Source organism: Capra hircus, chromosome 7 (assembly GCF_001704415.2).
Source record: "Capra hircus breed San Clemente chromosome 7, ASM170441v1, whole genome shotgun sequence".
Taxonomy (NCBI): domain Eukaryota; kingdom Metazoa; phylum Chordata; class Mammalia; order Artiodactyla; family Bovidae; genus Capra; species Capra hircus.
The window spans coordinates 20,382,207-20,397,373 of NC_030814.1; the positions used below are offsets into that span (position 1 = coordinate 20,382,207).

Sequence of the window (15,167 nt, forward strand, 5' to 3'; positions counted from 1 at the left end):
CTTCATCATCGATACAAACATCATCCAATCTGGAAACCAAAGTCAGACTAAGTACTTCAGGAAACCAAAGTACTGACTGCAAGCTCATCAGTTACTTAGTTCAATTTTAATCACAGAGGGCAGGTACCCAGCCAGAGACTGCCGGGCAGTCATGAGACCACAGCAGTTGGGAACTTGGGACCAACGCTAGAGACGGGGATTCATTCTGAGGCTAAGATATATAATGTCAAAAGAAAGAAAGAAAGAAACCTTTAAACGAACCAGTATGAGGTTGGGGATAATGAGTCGGGAGTGAGTGTAAAGGCAGTGGGGAGAAAAATCAAGCAATTAAGGGAGCCTGGTTCATAATTAACTAATAATTCCCTATCATTCAAAAAGGACTGATTTGATTAATTAACTTTTGTAAATGCCATAATAATGGAGGTCACAAAATGTCTACTACACTGGCATGATCCACATATCCTTTTTAATAAGGATACTGCAACTCTAAAATCATGTTATCTACAGTTCACCTTGTTTCAAAGACAATTTAAGGTGCTAGGAAAATGACATACAATACACCAATTGAAGGAGTTACCTAAATTGGAGTATAGATAACAAGGTGGGGAGCGTCACATCATCTTTTAGTAATGATAATCAGTAGCATATTCAAAGACTCTAAAAACCAGGAACCTTACTGTAGACTAAAATGTAGTTGCAATATATCATTCCACTTAATACAAATTCTGTTTTTATTTCAGAGCTGAGTACGATTTTTATCAGGGAGGGGACCTGCCTCGTATGTTTGTTTCTAAAGACAAAACCCTCTGAACATAGGACTGACCAGGGGCACACAAATTTAGTGATAATGGAGGGAAAAAAAATGAATTTTTGAGCAAAACTAAGGGAGATGACATGGAGCTTTAACCTTCAAGAAATATTAATTAATAGGAAAATCTCCAGGTATAAAAATTATTATAGAATTTTTAAGAGCTATAATGTCTGCGATTCAATTTTAGCTTATTATAGGGTTTTTTTTTTTTTTCCAGTGATCTTTCAATGTATTTCTCTTGTCTCAAGTCACTCCACACTTTCAGAGAAGGCTAACAGACAATGCCTTTTTTTAAGTGGCAGTTCGGGATATCAAGCAAAAGGAGCTGAGTTACAACATCTGTTATAGACTGAATGTCCATGCCTCCTCAAAATTCATGTTCAAATCCTAACCTCCTATGCGATGTTACTGGAAGCTGGGGCCTTTGGGAGGGGAGTAGGTCATGAGGGCAGAACTGTGATGAATGAGACTAGTATTTTCATAAAAGAGACATCCGAGAGTTCTCTTGCCCCTTCCACCACATGGAAACACAGCAAAAAGAGAACTGCCTATGAACCAGAAGGGCTCACACCAAACCCCAAACCTGCTGATGCCCTGACTTTGGGCTTGTCAGCCTCTGTAACTGTAAGAAAGAAATTTCTGTTGTTATTAAACCACCCAGTGTATGTACTGATACTCTGTTTATAGCAGATTGAACTAAGACAACATCCAAGTTAGAGAACAAATGAAGCAGGTGGAATGCTCAGCAGAAAGAGATTAGGGCAAGAGATGACCATGAGTGCACAGGCCTCCTCACTTCTAAGCAATCTTAGATAAAACAAAAGGACAGTCTACAGAATGTGGAATATGGATGAAGTTGAGCAAATCTTATTTACACATAAGGATGTTTACCCAGGATGATACTAGGTGACATAAAAAGCTACCCCAAAATTTAATAAACTATTATCCAGCAATCACAAGATAAATTAAATCATAACCATACCATATTAAAGGAAATAATCCCAAATGCATTGTCATTTGATAATATTGTCACAGTAACAGTCCTGGGCCATCCAAGCTTCACATTTGCTGAAGGTTTCTAAAACAAAAGCCAAAAAATAAATTAACATATTAAACAAGAGGAAAACAATTATTTTAATAGCATTTCAGTCTTTAAGCAATCATTCAGAAAATGAATAAAAATTCAAGTATGTTTTTAAGGCACAGACTAAGAAAATATATTCAAACTAAGTCAACATGGTGAAGTCCCAAACAAGAACTCTTCAAAAGAGTTTTTAAAACCATTAATCACTGTTAAAATATAAACTGTTGTAATTCTAAATCATTACTGGCAGGTAACATATTATAATTACTTAAATTTCATGACCAATATTGAGTTGGCCAAAAAGTTCTTTCAGGTTTTTCTGTAACACAATATAACAGAGAATTAAGTGACAGTATGAAATTCAGTTCAAACATGACTCTTTTACACTATAGAAGGTGCTAAAACTTACAGAATTAGTTATTCTACCAGTTGTAGAGTCAAAATAAAGTTAAACCAGTACAACAATTTTTCTAAGAAGTGTGGGAAAGAGTGTGCTACAAGTTTTATTGATATTTAACAGCAGCATAAAGGATTATGAGAAAAGTTTTTTACAAAAGCAAAACATGATTGCTTCCAGCAGCAATTTCATAAAAATTTTTAATCATACCAACACAATTCTTCTAAAAAAAAAAAACTTTCAATCCACTGGAGAAAAATTAACTAGAGCAGTGTTAGCCATCATTGCCTCAACCTAACAGATTAGGTCATCAAGGGTGATTAAACCTTAGGCTAGTCAAGCATTTTTCCCAGGGTCACTCCAAATGTATTCTAAGCACAGGGACCTCCCACTTCCAGGCCTGCTTTTTCCAGCCCGCTCCTTGGAACTCAGAAGTCATGCTCGTTCTTTGTGCAGCTGGTAGCATGGGAGGGGTCATAGAGAAAAGGGCCAAAGGGAAGACAAGGTTTTCCTGAGCATCTGTCATGGCAATTCCTAAATAAAGCTGAATTAATCCAAAAACTAGCTGCAGAATCTTCTAAACAAGATTGTCTGAGGAATAACCAGACCATGGAATTGCCAACGAGATTGTCAGTTCTGGCTTCTATGAAAACCACCATCAAGCACTTAAACTGGCTTATCTCTAGAGAAACTGATTTTTAAGCGTTGTAAGATTTTTATAAGCTTAAGCTTTAACAGGGCTGGGGGAAAGGACTCACCTGTAAAGTTAAGTGAAAAATGAAAGTTTCATCCGGCTCTGGAAAATCGTCATCACATACTGCTATGTACACTGTCCTATTGGTTTCTCCAAAGGGTATAAAAGTTGCAGCGTATGTGTCAAAAAAGTCCCCAGTGTCATCTCCATACAGCTATCAAATGCAAAACACAGACAGCTCTTACATAACATGGAGTTAGGACAAGCAGAATTGATGCTAAATACAGCAATCAACAGGAAAAAAAAATGAATCATCCAATGACACTGAAGTTTATAAATAGGATGTACAAAAACTAAACAAATATCTAACAACTGATAAAAATCACCTTTCAAAAGCATTATAAAAACAAATGATTCTACATAAAAACATTTGCTTATGCTCTTGAAGGTAAAGGGATAATTTCATAAAAAGTAATAATTACATAGGAAAACATTGATGTGAATTTTATTTTTCTCCACTCTTGACTGATTTGACGTGGATTACAGCAAACCTAACAAGAAGATCAACTGCAGCTAAAACTCTCCCAAATGTGTAAGTAGCCTGCCAAAATATATCAGGAAAAAAATTGGGTTTAATGAAACTATTCCTTCCAAAACTTTCAACTTGAAGCTTTATTTATATTCTCCCACAGCACCAATAAAGACTCGATTTTCAGTATACCAAATTTATTAGTCGTTATAAACTTTTCCTCAGAACTTTTTAAGACCTCATTCTGTAATGTCAGCATTGCTAAGATTCTCAAAGGAGCAATAATTATGGAATTATAAAGCAGCAATTTCTTGTGAAAATCCAAATGAGATTTTTTTCTGCCAAAGAATGCAAAATGAGTAACTTAGCTACTAGGAAAAAATCATGATTGAGTATAAATAAAAAATGAAGGATGCATGGGGATATTATAGTCAATGTCTAGTTCTTATTTACAAAAATAAAGTTAGTTTTAAACACTTGAGAAATCCAAGTAAGTTGTTAAGGGTATTGAAAAACTTGTATTCATACCTTAATAAAAAAGTTGGCATAGTCTTTCAAAAAGTATTAAATATCAAAAGAAATGGATACAAAGAGAAAATCATGGTCCTATAACCCCAAAATCATTTAACAATCCAAAATATGCAGAAATTGGTATGTATGTGTAAACAGTTTCATCAGAGCAATATTTACAACAACAAAAATTGGAAGCAACCTCAATGAAAAACTGTTGAGAAATGACTGGGAAATGATGTCACCATCAAGAAAAGTTGTGATTATGATACAGCGATCTAAAAAAGTTATCAGTATATGACCAAAATTATATGTAAAAGGCTATAAAATATAATAAACTAAAAATATATAAATATATAATCAAACTAAATAATCAAATATAATCAAACTAAAAATAAATTCAAATAAATACAAGCATGTCAAAAATTAAAAACTGAAAGCAATGCACAAAATTATAACATTGGGGTTCTTAGTTTTTCTTCTTTGTCTCTCTTTACAATGTTTCCCAATGTGACGATTTAACCTATCACTTAAATAAACTTATTAAAAAAAAAAATTCCAAGTAGTTTGGGCCTCAAATATATCAATGTCCTTAGTGTTCATATGACATGATTTTCTGGTTAAATACAAACACAGATACGTGTACATACAACCCATCTATTAACTAAACTGTGTGCAAGATAGAGCAATATTCTATCAAATTTCTACTTCTCACTTCTACATATTGTACTTAATTTCTCCCAAAAGAGGAGCTCTCTAACATAAAGGTTTTTTTAATTGCCATTCCTCTACATTTAAAATGTCATATATTTTTCTCTAAGTCACCTAATTCTAAGCAATAAATCCAAGCAGAGATAACTAGAATACTTGATATTTTTTAGTTTATATTTGTTTTAAAATAAGCATATTAAAATTATTTTAAAATAATCAGTCTATATTTTTAAAATACTATTACTGTCAAATACACATGCTACCTTAGATCACTCTATAAACCTCCAAGACATATAAAAAGAATGAACAGTTTATCTGTAAATCATTTATTATAATAGAACTACTCAGAATCTCAAACAGTTAAAGGCATTCTGATCACTACGACATTTCCTATCTATTTCTGTAAAAACAGAACTACTGTCATCTCTTACCGATACAATCGCAGTAACATTTGCTGGGTCTCCTATCCTTTCAACGACAAGACGAATAACTGTTGTACTTGTTTCATTAACTACGAATTCTGTTTGTCCGGCAAACCTGATCTCTGTTTCTCCAAACACAAAAGGGATGAACAAAGCTGAAAGAAGATTTACTAATAAAGATGCAGAGGGCATCCCTATAGAGAAAAACAAGAAAAAGATTTTGTTCACAAAATGTATCCAATATATTTTCATTAGGGTGCATTGTCTACAGATATAAACACAGAGTGAAGAGTTAGTAAGCAACTAAGACATAAAAATGTGTCAAATATTAAGCTATCCAATTTAAATATGTGGTCACAGAAAGAAGTCAAAAATGACAATCCTCTTCTGTGGTACTGTTTACTATGCTTAAGTACTTTTTTTTTCTTTACCTTGGATATTAACATAATAGTAATAACTTGCCTTACATGTATTTGTCAAATTTAGTTTATTACATGTCCCTCCAATTTATTCTAAGAAAAACCTAGGCAGCAACATGCAAACTGAATTAAAGCCCATCTTCCCCCAAATCAAACTGCAAAAGACAAGCAAAAACTAAAATTATCAAAAGGACTGATCATCTTAATGTGATATTCTCTATTTGACAATTATACAAGTATCCATATGAGCAAAACTCTTTGAACGGTCACAAAAGGCAGTGAGTGAAAGCCAAAGTTTATTTCTTGGTCCTATCTCCTTTTCCCATAGTTTTGTCTTGAGAATGCTTTTTAAAAGCATTTTTCAGTTATTGCAAGGAAATGCTAATCCTTTGAAAGAACACCTAAATTTCCAGGACTTAAATTTCTCCCACTGTACTAGCTAAAATACTAATATCACTTCTTAAAAAATGCCCATGCTTCTTTAAAACCAAGCAAGTTTGGCAAAGCTTTTACTTTCTTTTCCATAACCTTTATTGTTTTCTTGTCCGTACAATGTGTGTGTTTATGAGACACCAATATTGTTCCTACTTTCAGCTCTGTGTGATTCAAGTGTTTTCAAAAGCACAACAGCGCAGGGGCCTCTTGAAAGAGCTGCTGTTTTGTGATGTAGATGTATCTCTAAAAATGTGAGCAATTTATCTCACGGATCATTAAGATTCCAAAGGATTATGTGAGCAGCCACCCGAACATAACAAGTTCATGGCTTTTAAAAAAGTTGCATTACGTACTCTATGAACCAAAATGCTTCCTATTAATCTTTACCTTGGTCAAGAAGTAATAAAATTTTCATGTAGCTGCCTTTGCCACATGGCTACACAAGGCTTCATATTTAGGAACCACCAGATACACATGTTCTTAATGTACTTTAGGGTTAAAAGGCAAACTGCTCAGTGGAATATATTCAAACAAGGCAGTCTGGGATTGACTAATGATGTCTCACATGTGTGAGGCTGCAAAATCCGTAGACAGGGATGCAGAGTTCAGCTAAGAGTCCAGGAAAGAGATGTAGACCTGGGGAAGCACACTGACTGAACCCGCCCACCCTGGCCAGGCCCTTTAGTAACCGTGCGCACGGGCTGTTTTATGACAGGAGATCCCAGTAAGGAATACGGAACCAATAAGCCACCACCAACCGGAAGAGTTCCGGGAAAGGTCGAAAGGAGACACTGCGTGTCCGTCCACTTTCCAGAATCCCTCTCGCTAGCATCCATCTTGGCTGAGCGATGCGTGCACCACCAGGAAAGACTCTGAATTAGAATGATTGGCCAAAGACCACCCGGAAACCAATCCCATCACCGTAAAACCCAAGACTGCAAGCCACGCGGCAGAGCAGTTCTCTGGGTTCCCTTACCCTGCTGCTCGCCACCAGGGTGCCCTTTCCCAATACAATCTCTTGCTTTGTCAGCACATATGTCTCCTCGGACAATTCATTTCCGAGTGTTAGACAAGAGCCCAGTTTCGGGCCCTGGAAGGGGTCCCCCTTCCTCCAACAGACCAACAGGCACAGATATTCCAGACATTTTTAACACCTGTGCCTTCTCTCTTAGAAAGCCTGCCATGGGGCTAAGGGACTTGGAGAAGAAATAAGATAGTAGATAGTTCTTCCTCATCAACTGCAACCTCTTCCCCGACTTCTAAGCCAGGAGTGTGCACTGAGAGAGAAGGAAGAAGAGGAAAGAGAAGGAGAACAGGAAAGCCTAGGCGAGGCAGGAAACTGGGCGTGCTGGGCTCAACCAGAGGCAAATGAAGACCTTTTGTGGAATTCTAAAGCCAGAATAATTCTACATCTCACTTATGACAAACAGTGGGAAAGAAATAAACTAGGGACAAGAAAGAGAATACTGAGTGGAGGGGGTGTGGACGTAGCAACCCAGGCCCTGGACGTGGAAGAAAAAGACGTCTGTTGTGATTTTGAAAGAAAACGCAATTGCTTGAACATGAGATGTGATAGAACCTTGAGCTTAGAGAAATAAGACGACACCTGCAGTTCTAAGTGAGAAAGAGTGAGACTGATTCACAGCGTGAGAAGGATGACTAACCTGTGGGAACACACATTCTCAAAGTCTGTCACGCGCAACAATCGAATAAAACTGTATAATTATGAGTCTCCTAAAAGTTTGCACCTTATTTTTCTGACAAACAGAACATTTATTTAACTGAAACTATGATTCTCTTGACTATTTGAAATATTTAACAACATCTTTTAATGCCAGGGCCAATGAGCTCAAATGATGCATTCTTCCAGTCTCCCAGGCAATTAGATGCTGTGGTTAAGTCAATAAATTCATTTTGGATTGGCACACATCAGTGAGTTTTGAGATTATGCAAGATGGACAAACAAAACATGATTGGAAATGCCTCAAATTCTGTGACATCACTGATAACTGAATCGCTTCTGCTTTCATCTTTTCAACTTGTAAGAAACCTTTTTGAGGCAAAGCTGGCATTCAATGGAAGTTAAGACGATGTAGAAAAAGCTTCGAAAGTGAAGTTCCCATCAGAAGACAGACATAATTACACAAGTGCTGAACAGTTTCTTTTTTAGGGTAAACTAGGTACTTTTTCCTCTATCATATTAAAAATCTTGTCTTTGAAATTCCCTTTATTAAACTCAGAAGACTAGGCATTAGCAACTGACACAACACACAAGTCTTACATCTATTTCAGGTCACTTTTTCTCTTATTAGATTTAATGAATATTTTACACAACCCACCAGACCACCTATTTTAAATGTCTCTATAAAATGAATTTTAAACATAGGTTTAAAGATCATTATGTGCCTATTTCATATTCTGTCACAACTGTGAGAGAGTAATTTTAGTTTTACTGACTCATTCCTTTGAATTGTAATGTCATGATATTCCAAAATTCAAATCCTCTCATTTCCAACTATCATCTACGTTACCCTCATGACTCCCACTCCTCAGTAGCATGATGCAGGAAAAAAAAAAAAAAAAGCAAATTTTTCCTGTCAGTAGGGGATCTCTTATCTCTTAATCTGTTACTGTGTTTAAACCATACTCATATTTAGGTTACTTTCTTACATCTATCCCAAATTATACTATGAAGTTTGGACAGAGTCCAGATAATATGCAGATATAAAATCTCAGGTTCTTGGATTTTAGTAATTATATTCAGCCTATCCATGTGGCTTCCCTGATAGCTCAGTTGGTAAAGAGTCCACCTGCAATGCGGGAGACCTGGGTTCGATCCCTGGGTTGGGAAGCCCCTGGAGAAGGGAAAGGCTACCCACTCCAGTATTCTGGCCTGGAGAATTCCATGGACTGTATAGTCCATGAGGTTGCAAAGAGCTGGACCCAACTGAGCAACTTTGACTTTCACTTTTCATTCAGGCTATCCAACAAGTCACCTAATCCTACCAAAAATTCTTCAAAATTAAAATCAGGACTATATTAGAACAGCTCTAACAATGCAAACTGGTTGCTTTCAGAAGAGCAGGTTACAGTTTCACCTAACATCTGCACACACAGCACCTACTATATGCTGTGTAACACCTGTGCTAATCACTGAGGACACAAAGACCCTCAAGAGAGGGCCCCTGGCTCCTGATACTACTCACAGGGAGGGGCACAGATTTAGATCAGGCCAGTGAAAGTCAACAAGACAATTATGATGAAATAATGCCATTTGCCCCAACATGGACAGACTTGGAGATTATCATACTACATGGAGTAAGTCAGACAAAGACAAATATGATATCACTTATATGTGGAAGTTTTAAAAAATGATACAATGAACTTATTAACAAATCAAAAACAGACTCACAGACTTAGAAAACAAACCTAGGGTTATCAAAGAGAAACGGTGGGGGATTAACATATACACACTACTACACATAAAATAGATAATGAATACGGACCTACTTTATAGCATAGTGAACTCTGCTTTATATTCTGTAAAAACTTAAGTGAGAAAAGAACTTGAAAAAGAATAGATATATGTATATGTATAACTGAATTACTATACTGTATTTCTGAAACGAACACAAGCATTGTAAATCAACTATAGTTCCAATATAAAATCTAAAAAAAAATGTTTTTTAAGACACAATTCTGAGACTTTTGCTTAAGCATAAAGATGCAGATTCCCTCTACTGTTGGATTCAGGATCATGTTGATTGGGACCAGCTTTCTCTGAAGTCTGAAACTAAAGCAACACAGCTAAACACAGATCCAAGAGGTGGAGAAGTGCCAAGTCTTGAAACTCAAGTTCAAGTTCCTGAAGCCAGTTCTACCGTGGCCTTTTCAGTGGCTAAGGCAATAAAATACATTTTCTACTACAGCCAGTTTGGTTTAGATACTCAGTCACTTTCAGCATAAATATTCATCCATTAAATTCAAACCTAAGACACTGTAAACTCATGTTTGGATATACCAAGCGGAAGATCCCTCCTCTTCCACTCTCCTACTCAACAGCCATAGAATTTCATAAACATCTGTGAAAGGACACCACACCAGCAATCTTCCCTGTTTTCATGTGATTGTTGCTGTTGTTTAGTTGGTAAGTCATGTCCAACTCTTGGTGACCCCATGGACTGAAGCCCACCAGGCTCCTCTGTCCAGGTGATTCCCTAAGCAAGAATACTGGCGTGGGTTGCCATTTCCTTCTCCAGGGGGTTTTCCTGACCCAGGGATTGAACTCGTGTCTTCTGTACTGACAGGCAAATTCTCCCAGGCTGAAGCACCAGGGAGGCCCCCATACAATTATTACTACCATCTATAATATTTCCCCCTCCACTCTGAAATGGACAATTACTAGTGAGGAAATTTACAACAAACAGACAAACCAAAAATGTCTTTACAATAGAGCAAATTAAGATAGGCATATACCACACTGATTCAGTGTACTGAAAAAGTTAACGCGCTTCTAATTGTCCTAAGGAATTCCAATATCATTATTCCTCAAATTCAGTTCAGTTCAGTTCAGTCATTCAGTTGTATCTGACTCTTTGCGACCCCAGAACTGCAGCATGCCAGGCCTCCCTGTCCATCACCAACTCCCAGAGTCCATCCAAACCCATGTCCATCGAGTCAGTGATGCCATCCAACCATCTCATCCTCTGTTGTCCCCTTCTCCTCCTGCCTTCAATCTTTCCCAGCATCAGGGTCTTTTCCAAGGAGTCAGCTCTTGCATCAGGTGGCCAAAGTATTGGAGTTTCAGCTTCAACATCAGTCCTTCCAAAGAACACCCAGGACTGATCTCCTTTAGGATGGACTGGTTGGATCTCCTTGTAGTCCAAGGGACTCTCAAGAGTCTTCTCCAATACCACACTTCAAAAGCATCACTTCGGTGCTCAGCTTTCTTTATAATCCAACTCTCACATCCATACATGACCACTGGAAAAACCATAGCCTTGACTGACAGACCTTTGTTGACAAAGTAATGTCTCTGCTTTTTAACATGCTGTCTAGGTTGCTCATAACTTTCCTTCATTAGTCAGGCATTAATTCCTTTCTCTTCCTTTCTTCCTGGATGTCTAGCTCTTTCTTCCCTTCTGAAAATCTGGTATTTGCTAATTTCCTTCTTCATTTGCATGGTGCTGTGCTCAGTCATTTAAGTCGTGCCCAACTCTCTGCAACCCCATGGACTGTAGCCCACCAGGACCCTCGGTCCACAGGGTATTCCAGGCAAGATTACCAAGTAGGTTGCCATTTCCTCCTCCAGGGGATCCTTCTGAACCAGGGATCGAACTGGTACCCTCTGCTTTTCCTACACTGGCAGGCAGATTCTTTACCACTGACCCACCGGGGAAGCCTTTTCACTCGCATTACTTAGCACATAAACAAACCAAGTTTCATTTATAAAACAATACCTGCCAACATGATATGCTCTAATAATCACAGAATTCTGAATTCTGTTATCTAGGGTATTACCTTCCTCTAATCTTGCCTCTTATTAATGGGTACCATAGAAAAGGTACCAAGTATACTATATTCTAAACAAATTGGAATGGTCTTCTAGTTTAAGTTTCAATAAGTCTGTGGAAACAAAACCGAAAAAAAATACATAAAATAAAAATCAGGACCCAACAGATAACAATGTAAAGAAAAACAGGAGAATTCAACTGATTTGCCAATTTTGAAGCAATCAACTTTCATACATAACCTTTCATCAATCTGAATGTTAACTTGGTCTCTTTAAGTTTCACAATAAAAACTGTACAACCTCTGTGAGTGACAGGATGAGGGAAAAAGATAAACATTACTAGTGCAGAACTGAAGGGTTACATTGATTTTTCAGCTTCAGCTGTTGTCTTGTCCATGCCATAGCAAGCATCTTCCCACAGTGGGACCACCAGGTAATTCATACTGAAAATATGATCCTGATGGAGCAAGGTTTTCAAGTTTAGAATTACTTGAATTCTATTACATTTACTAAAGGGCATTCTCAAACTATAGAATTACTTCTGTGGAACAACAGAGGTTTCATCATTCACATCATCAATTATTCAGACTCTAAGAATTCTTAATCTGTGTTATTGGTATTTGGCAAGTACTACAAAAAATTGGCTGTTTCCTTCTTCCATATTAAAACAGAATTTAAATGTGCATCTTTCAAAATCAAATAATCTAATGTTATAAATTGAGGAAATGCTAACTACTTTTAAATGATAAAAGGAATAGTCTCATAGTTTTTCAGACTATGTTTCTTATCTTTATATATATAATTTACAACTTTAAGGAAAATAATTTTATTCACCTGTAAATGACATATATGTGATACCATATTAAAAAGGAACAAAAAAGTAAACAATAAAATGTTTACCTCATACCAACCCCCACCAGCCATATGCTTCTTCTATACATAGCCCATTACGGTTAATGACCTTATCTGTCTCTCATGAGAGAATCTATACATATATTGATATGTTATGTCTACAGGAGAAAATTCGTGCAACAAATTCTGTTTTCTTCTACACAGAGACTACAGGAATCAACACATTTTTTCAAGACATAAACAGGTAAATACTAGGCTTCGAGGTAGACATCCACCGTGGGAAAATATTTACTTTCTCAACAACACACTGTCAACTTTATAGCTCTCATCCATAAAATGATGGTTCCCACTGCCTTTCACTGTAACTACCAATTCACCCTCTAGGGAAGGGTAGACACAACTACGGAAACTTGAAATTTACTAGATCTCACATTATCAAACTTACATTTCTGAAGATCTACATTGAGCATGACCTCTATACCTGGAACACAAGAGTCATCATGAGATCCCCTTTTACTTCATCCTGGGATTGTTTTTTATTGTTCCCCATTTGATCTCCTGTTTACTGATTCCCACATTTTCCTTTTATGGTTTCCTTGGTTTAATCCCTTTTTCTGATGGAGAACATCCTCCAGTAACTTCCCAAAAAAGTGTATGTGAATTTAAATGTTTTAGGTCTTGCATATCAGAAATTACTATAATATTAATTTTCCAATCAAATAATATTTTCATTGGGTATAGAATTTTTGGTAAAAATAGTTTTCTTTCATTATTGGAAAGCTTTGCTCCACTGTTTTCAGACTTCCAATGTTGCTGTTAAGAAATTTAAAATCATTTTGATTCCAAAGTATTATATGTGTTTGCTTATTTGTGTTAACCCCACACCCCAACCCCCCACCACCCCAGAATGTTCTCTCTGTCCAAAGCATAGGATTGCACAAGATTTTTCTTGGAACGTGATTATTTTTGTCCATTTGGCTAAACACTCAGTCAGTCCTTTTCACTCATATATTCATCTTTAGAGTATCGGAAATTTTTCTTATGTTATTTCACAATGACTTCTTCACCTTCCATTTTCACTGTTCTTTCATCCTGAAACTCTTTAACATTGGTTTTCTCAGACTAGCCCTCTAATTTTCTACTCTTTATCTCTAATTTCTAACCTTTGATTTTTGCCCTATTTCAGAAAATTTAATTCACAATAAAATTTCAATTCTTCTAATTTTTTTTGTTTATGCCATTGTGTTTTCAATTTCTAGGAAATAGCTGTAGCCTGTTCTTTTTCCCTTAATCCATTAAACCGTCTTTTACTTCTCAGAAAATACTTATTTTTAAAATTTTCTGTTCTCATTATGGGGACTTCCCGTGGCTCAGCGGTAAAAGAATCCGCTGGCAATGCAAGAGACATGAGTTTGATCCTGTGTCAGGAAGATTCCCTGGAAGAGGAAATGACAACCTACTCCAGCATTCTTGCCTGGAGAATTCCATGGAGAGAGGAGCCTGGCAAGCTACAGTCCATGAAGTCACAGAAGAGCTGGACATGATTAAGTGACTAAATACCAACAACAATATTCTCTTTATAGCCTTTGTTACCTCCAAGTTGCTTTCTTATTTATTCTGGAATCTATCTTCTATGTAATGTTTCTTCATTTTCCATGAGCTCATGTACTCTCATTTTTGTAAGTCACCAAATAAGTGTATCCTAAAAACTGATCAAGCGGCTCATATCTGGATTACAAATGCCCACTGAGGAAAAAGGATGAAGAGTGTAGAAATGCTTCAATTCTAGGTCTATGTAGAGTGCTACAAGATTATGGGTTTCATCTGTGCTCTTTCAATTCCACCTTGGCAAAACACAAAATGAAAGATTCACTACACTAAATCCTTTGAGGCAAATGCAAAAGGAGTAAATTAAGTCAAGGTATGTTCTTGCAGCCACTAAATTTTTTTTTTCAGAATTTTGAGAAATGCTTTATTCAAAAAAATCATATCAGTGCTGTCACCTACAGCTTTAAAAAAGTTGTTCAAACAGAAAAGGGTTAACTTTAAAAAGTATTGCATAGAAAATGACACAGAAGTTTATATTTACATTTCAAAAGTGAAATCTGTTATTTGTATTCAGCCACTAAATTTGAAAGGTCTTCTGTCAAGAGATAAGACACACTTGTCTTTTTGCTCCTTTGAAATACAAGGGTCCTGTATCTAAAGGTTTCTTGAACCACCATTAGATGGCACCCCTCCATCTTCCAAAACAATCAATAACAATTTCTCAAATTATGAAGAGGTTGAAAGAATTTTTGCCACCCATAATACTGTACAATTTTTAATTCTTCATAGAACTCAAAAGCAAAAGGTAAAAATAATTTTCTTGAAATTGAAGTCTTGCTGAAAACAGCTCTAATTAGTTCTAGTCTTTCCACTGAGATTCAGTATTAACCTAAAAAAAGGTGGGGAGAGATTCTTTGTGTGATTTCTTTCTATTCTGCACCTACTTATGGAATACCATCTGTTTTCACTAAGTATCTAGATGCTTGTATTTTCTAAATGAATTATTTGCCCTTATGGAAAATAAGGGAGAGAGCTTCATAAACAAACTGAGGTTTCAATCCAGAGAGATGTTTTTTAGTCTAAACTGTATTTAAAAAATAACACTAGAAAATGTTTGCCAAGATCATCTGTGAAAATTCTTCATTTTTTAAAAGTGGATTTCTGGACTATTTTGAAAAATCACAGAATTGGTAAATCTGAGTCCATGTTTTTACACAATACTGATTGGCTGGATCTGAGTGGC

At 36.4% G+C, this 15,167-nt stretch overlaps 1 protein-coding gene across 1 annotated transcript in view; it reads right to left on the reverse strand.

The window, feature by feature from the left end:
- Nucleotides 1–15,167, reverse strand: part of ADGRV1 (adhesion G protein-coupled receptor V1) — a 542,844-nt gene that overhangs the window by 510,375 nt on the left and 17,302 nt on the right. The window contains exons 2-4 of the mRNA XM_018050044.1: nucleotides 5,168–5,352; nucleotides 3,051–3,200; nucleotides 1,794–1,889 (exon numbers count right to left, since the gene is read on the reverse strand). Of these exons, the coding sequence (XP_017905533.1) occupies nucleotides 1,794–1,889; nucleotides 3,051–3,200; nucleotides 5,168–5,352 (431 nt within the window). The remainder of the gene's footprint in view (nucleotides 1–1,793; nucleotides 1,890–3,050; nucleotides 3,201–5,167; nucleotides 5,353–15,167) is intronic.